The 6,745-nt window shown below is 38.3% G+C and overlaps 1 protein-coding gene and 1 pseudogene across 1 annotated transcript; one reads left to right on the top strand and one right to left on the bottom strand.

The window, feature by feature from the left end:
- Positions 1-2,867: 2,867 nt before the first annotated feature.
- LOC145975058 (uncharacterized) lies at positions 2,868-3,527 on the bottom strand (annotated as a pseudogene).
- A 1,922-nt stretch (positions 3,528-5,449) lies between these two features.
- LOC145975057 (uncharacterized) lies at positions 5,450-6,154 on the top strand. Its single transcript, XM_083105191.1, has one exon. It carries the CDS (start codon positions 5,450-5,452, stop codon positions 6,152-6,154), a length of 705 nt encoding a protein of 234 aa, XP_082961317.1.
- The last annotated feature ends 591 nt before the right edge of the window (positions 6,155-6,745 follow it).

Raw genomic sequence — 6,745 nt, 5'->3', positions numbered from 1 at the left:
GCAGGCAACGGAAAACATTATTTGTTGAAATTTTATATGATATTAGAAGTAAGTTTTTTATGTTTAAATAAAATAATAATAACAAATATAAAACTTGTGTTAGAGACTGTAGTATTATTTAAATATTCGCGCGTCCAAGGTGGCGACTAAGCGAGGGTATCGCCAGGAAGGTGCCACGTAAGTGAGAAATGGGCATGCGTAGTAGTCGAGCGCGAGGCACGTGGCGAGTCGTGAAGAAGGAATCGTAGCGTACGCGTCGTCGACAAGGGTGGTCGAGACGTGGGTGATCGAACGAGTCGGATCACGAGAGTGTGTCTCGAATAGTCCTTTATTATTTATAATTTATTATTTATAATTCCAGTGTAATTATTATTTTGTACTTGCGTTTTTTGTTCCTCACATATTTGTTAAAATATATTTATAACAATATATATAAAAAAAAAGAGAGAAGAGAGAAAAAGATTCCTTTATCACTTGTGACCTATTTTCTTATCATATTTGTGTTTTCCAGCGTTTTCGAATAAAGCAGTTTAATCAATTCGAGATTCTTCTAAAGAATAGAATGGCTGTAATTGTTCAATGATGCTCTCGAATCGGTTAATCTGCTTTATTTGATAACGCTATTAAATACATTATGCTAAGAAAAAAACGTCAAAATATGGTACATTTTATGACGTCAAAATGCGATACATGTCATGACGTCAAGAATCTGTGACATTAGACCGTCACTTTTACGTCATAGAAATGTCAAATCGTGACGTCAAAAATAGTCAGTGAATGACCAATTTGAAACATCAAAATGACGTGTGCTTGCTACCTGGGTAGTGCACAGTGGAAATATTAGCTCTATCAATTGAGTAATCAAAGTGCCAAAAAAATATTTTTTTTATAATACAGTTGATTAGCAAAATATATTTTTATAAAACGCAGGCAACGAAAGACATTATTTGTTAAAATTTTATATGATAGATGTAAGTTTTTATTTACGTTTAAATAAAATAATAATAACAAATATAAAACTTTTGACCTATTTTCTTATCATATTTGCGTTTTCCAATGTTTTCGAATAAAACAGTTTAATCGATCCGAGATTCTTATGAAGAATAGAATGGTTGTAATTGTTTAATGATGCTCTCGAATCAGTTAATCTGCTTTATTCAACAACGTTATTAAATACATTATTATGCTAAGAAAAAGACGTCAAAATATGGTACATTTTATGACGTCAAAATGCGGTACATCTCATGACGTCAACAATCTGTGACATTAGACCGTCACTTTTACGTCATAAAAAGTCAACTCGTGACGTCAAGAATAGTCAGTGAATGACCAATTTGAAACGTCAGAATGACGTGTGCTTGCTACCTGGGTGACAATGAACGTATATAATTATTCGTGTTAATAAATATAATATATAATATTCGTCCTTAATTATTTCTTTTTGATAATGCGATACGTTTTAAGCCCCTTGCACAATGCTAGGCAACAGGCAATAAGAACAGAAATAATATCTATTCTCTGCTCCTATTGGCGAATATTTTCTGTTCCGCGTATTTATTGGTGAATAGTTTCTATTCCTTATTTCTATTGCCTGTTGCCTAGCATTGTGCAAGGGGCTTTAGAACCAGCTACAGTGAGTTATGTCCGTGGTTATGCATTATGTATTTTTATGTAGATTGGAAATCCAAAAGCCATAGACAGAATTCAGAATCATAGCGCATGCGCTATGACTTCTGCATTCTGCTTATGGCTCCTGAGTAGGTATACTAGGCCGGTTCTAACTCAGGTTCTCTCAGCGGGGTTGAGGCGCGAGGGGAACCGCGGCGCAGGGGGAGTGACGTCACGCGCGGGGAAGGGGGATCCGCGGCGCGAGCGATGGACGAGAGGGTCCGCGCGGGTAGGGAGGATCCGCGGCGCGAGCGATGGACGAGGGGGTCCGCGAGGAGAAGGGGGATCCGCGGAAAGAAGACGGTGGTGTGAGAAGGATAACGCTACGTGTGGGAAAAGGATAGCGCTAAGTGTGTGAAGAGGACAGTGCGACAAGGATGGCATCAACGTACGACAAGGATGACGTCAACATGGGACAAGGACGACACATTGTAAGATGGTGCATAGGTGGGAGAAGGACGACGCAAAGGTAAGTGAGTGAGTGATAGCGATGAGTATATGAAAGAGAGAGAACAATAATATCGCGAGAACAACGCGTGCGAGAGAGAACGATAGCGCGAAGAGCGCATACGAAAGAGAGACTTATGATTAACGCGTGCGAGAGAAAGAACTATAATATCGCGAGACTTAGAACGATAATAGCGCAATACAACGAGTGCGAGAGAGAACGATATTGCAAGAACAACGCGAGTGAGAGAGAACACATACGAAAGAGAGACTTATGATTAACGCGAGACTTACAACTAGCGCAAGAGAGAGAGAGACGCAAGAGATGGGAGCGCAAGGGAAAGGCGCGTAAATAATTGCAATGTTTTATAAATTACAAATATAAAATTTATTTAAATGTGTGTGTGTACTATACAATTTGTGTGTGTGTGTGTGTGTGTGTGTGTGTGTGTGTGTGTGTGTGTGTGTGTACTTAAAATTAAGAATAATAATAGTAATATAATAATAATAATAATATAAAATATAAAAGTAATAATAATAAAAATTTAAAAATAATTAAAATTTAATATAGGGGGAAGGGGCGATGCGCCGGACTGAGGGATGACGCTCCTAAAACAGAAATACATTTTATTATTTTTAAATTATTTAATAATTTATTTTAAGATACTTTTTGATATATTACAAATTGAAAGATACTTACAATATTATCCATGGTTCATCTTTATATTGAGCAATACGCTCAATTTATAATTTTACGCAGGTTTGGGTTCACATATCTGTTTATCCTCTCGTCGACCATTCATATACTCTCGTAAACTCTGAAATTAAACATAATTGTGAATGTTTTAAATTTATTACACATCGGTAAAAATATTTTTACCTTCAACGTTTCCAAGTCTTGCCGTAGCATATTCTCGTGCTCATATTCGAATTTGTCCATTTCTTTTCGTAATTCAAGATTTTCATATGGTCTATTTCCAAAACATCGTAATGTAGTGTGATTAGGATCTTCCTCGTAGATACACGAACTTGCATCACATTTTCTAAGTGAGTTCGCACAAAATTTTCGAGATTTGAGAAATCTCTTCAACGAATTTATGCGGGGTTTTTTCAAGCCGAGCTCTCGATGTCTTATAAACTGAACGATTGAAGTTTCAAGATTCTTCTTTGAAATTTGTTCCCGCTCATATTGAAGTAATTCTTCATCATCACTAGTCCGAAAATCGAAATCAGGTTCCTTATCAGATGATTCTTCCTTCGCATACAATTTCTTCCATTTCTTTCTCTTCTCTCTCTCCATCTCAATTCTTTCCGCCACAACTGGATCCATCCAATAATCATCATCATCCGTATCATCATCGATGATAATAACGTCGTCTTCAGCCATTATACGTGACCAACGAAACACAAGACCAACGAAACACAAGACCAACGAAACACAGAACAACGAAAGAAATAATATTCTAATGCTGCAGACTCCTCTTCATTATATATCTTTTAATATCTTTTGTCTCATTCCAACTAGAGCATCACGTCTCATCTACCTCAGCATTTCTCTACATCATTAGCGGAGCGTGTTGAGAAAAGTATAACTATTCTTATTCGTATGGAAGGAAAGAATTAAAATCACAGATGGAATAAAAAATAATTATTTATTGCACGCATCGTAAAGAATATCATTTACAGCACATGTTAATAATTCGCAATCAATTAATGATTCGCTGTTAAAGACATCACTATCGCGTATCGTTTTTACAGCATCGCATACAGTAGTAATATTGTTACGTCGTAAAACAGTTTCAAATTGTTTAAACTTTTCATTCACGAGATACGTATTCTCGCATAACCAATTATGCATATGATCGATACAATTTTCAAAATTAAATAAATGTAATAATGTCGGTGGTTTCATGTACAAAGAATTGTCACATAATGTGAGTTTTACAATTTTCGATTGATACATTTCGATCGATAAATCTCCAATCCTTAATGGGAGAGCAGTCGATTGTAGAAATTGTTCAACGTCTGTTTGCTTGTGCATCAACAAATTCCACGTTGAAAAAGGCAACACTATTTGATTGCCTCGATTATCGCCGAGAATCAGTTCCACGTACGATATAGCTCCAACGCTTATTCCAATGTCCAAATACTTGTATGACGTTGGGGTTAGAGCGTATCTTCTTCCAAGTATACGAGTCGCACAACAAGGCTGAATGCTATAAAAATATAAATAATTAGATCAATACTTTAAAAAATTAATAAATAACAAAATTTTTAAACGATCGAAACTTACGTGTCATATTTTTGCTTCTTACACGGTGGAGTTTCACCGTTTCGAATCGGAACGTAAAAATTCATATCGATTTCTTCAGCAGTGAACCTTTCACACGCGCGATTGATGCAATACTGATCGTATTAGAATTATTATTAATTCAAATAGTATCGCAAATTGCGATGTAGAGGGGATTATTGCTGACACGACATTTTAATTTCCTCTAAAATTTTGTCGCGCCGATGTACGACTGCGATGATATCATCATCTCCAGAACAAAGATTTAGCTGAATATAACAAAAATTTTCAAACGCCGATGTACGGCTGCTCCTGATGCGATCAAATGTACGTGACAAAACGCGAAATTATCAAGGTTAAATTGCGCATCAGAACAAAGATTTAGCTGAATGCGCTAAAATCAAGCGCCGATGTACGGCTGCTCCTGATGCAATCACGTTAGATTTTTCAAATGTACGTGACAAAACGCGAAATTATCAAGGTCAAATTGCACACGCTATTCCGGGGAATTTTTTAAGATGAAATCATTCTAGAATGTTCGATGATATGCACAAGACAGTATATAAATCATGATAAAGAGGCACACCCCGCCAGTATTTTCGCTAAGGTACATCCGGAACTCATTGGGAAGCGCATTTCGCAAGTCTGATACAATATGGAGGAACAAAGTTTGCGAGAGCAATCCACTTTGGTGAATTCGCTGGAAGATTACATTGCGTGGGAGCAACGATGCGATACGTATATCGAGTCGCTGGAAAAGCAAAGTCGAATCAAACGACCACGATTATCGATCGGAAATCGACAATCACTGATTGCTCGGATCGCGCGCCTCGAAGGGTTGAAAAATTCGGTACGTAGACGTTTCATACACGCGGGTGTCAGATGTAGCGCGCGTCAAAATGGACTTGTATGGCGTGAGATTGATACGGCGTTCGAGTTTGATGTCGCGTATCGACTGGTGCGGTGATAAACTATAATCACATCGAACCTCGCCAATTTCTCGATGACGCCAAAGACATTGTGATAGAACATGTGCAGGACGTTATGAAGAAACATTATAATGTGAAAATGAACACTATATTTAACGGTGAATTCGTGGCTGGAGATAAACGTGCCAACAAAAGTATCAATACGAAAAACTATGAACTCTTTCGCACGTCCGATTTACGCGAGTGGTACGAACGGTGCGTTATCGAACCCACCCTAGCGTCGCTGGAAGAGTTTCAGGAACGCGATAGCGGGTGGGCTTTGTCGCGAATACTAAACTTGACTGTAAATATAAATAAGTATAATCCTATGCGCGCGGGATGCCACATTAAATTGCCACGGAACATTATGATGAAAAGAGCGGTGATTAACGTGCAATCAAAGGACAATGCGTGTTTCGCGTGGGCAGTGGTCGCCGCACTATACCCCGCCGAAAGGAACGCGGAACGGGAATCATCGTACCCGCATTACGCGACAGTGCTGAATCTCCGGGACATTGAGTTTCCAGTGACTGTGAACCAAATAAAAAATTTTGAACTTGTTAATGACATTTCTATAAATGTGTACAGCATCGAAGACAAGAACAGCATTGTCCCGATACGTCTTTCGCAGCAGAAGCGGGACAAGCATGTCAACTTGCTGTACATTGAAGACGACAACAGCGTCGGACATTTTGCATGGATTAAGAATTTATCCCGGCTAGTGAGCTCGCAACTGAGCAAAAAGGACCACAAGAAATATATCTGCGATCGGTACGTATAATTTATGTAATTATAGGTTATACACTTTCTTATATAAATTAAACACTTTGTTATCTTAATTAAAATTTTTCTTTCTTTTACATATGCCTGCATTATTTTAGTTCCGACGACAAGTTGCAATCACATACGGTCGACTGCCGTGAGATGAATGGTTGTGCTATCCGGTTACCGAGCGATAAGGACAAGTGGCTCGAGTTCAACAACTTTAATCGGAAGGAGCGGCTTCCATTTGTGGTCTACGCTGACTTGGAATGTGTTCTGGCCAAGACGGAAGAAGAGAAAAACGCATATCAACACCATGGGGTATTTAGTTTAGCCTATTATATACATTGTTCGTTCGACGAATCTTTATCGGCGTATCATTCGCGTCGTAGCGCCGATTGTATAGCATGGTTCGTTGAAGACCTCAAAAATTTAGCGTTACGTGTAAAAAATATTTTAAAAACAAATGTCCCCATGGTAAATTTAACAACCGAGCAGTGGGAGAAATTCCATAGCGCCACTCAATGCCATATATGCGAAAAACCGTTCGCGGAAGACGATACACGCGTACGCGATCATTGCCATCTGACCGAGCGGTACAGAGGTCCCA

The sequence above is a fragment of the Camponotus vicinus genome, unplaced genomic scaffold, assembly GCF_025532165.1.
Source record: "Camponotus vicinus isolate PSW18456_S1 unplaced genomic scaffold, iyCamVici1.0 SCAF_7, whole genome shotgun sequence".
NCBI lineage: Eukaryota > Metazoa > Arthropoda > Insecta > Hymenoptera > Formicidae > Camponotus > Camponotus vicinus.
Note: the sequence above shows the minus strand (reverse complement) of the source record. Positions and strands in the feature narration are given on the sequence as shown.

Excerpts from the sequence above, each read along its gene's own strand:
- LOC145975057 (XM_083105191.1), top strand. The coding sequence starts at position 5,450 with ATGAAGAAACATTATAATGTGAAAATGAACACTATATTTAACGGTGAA.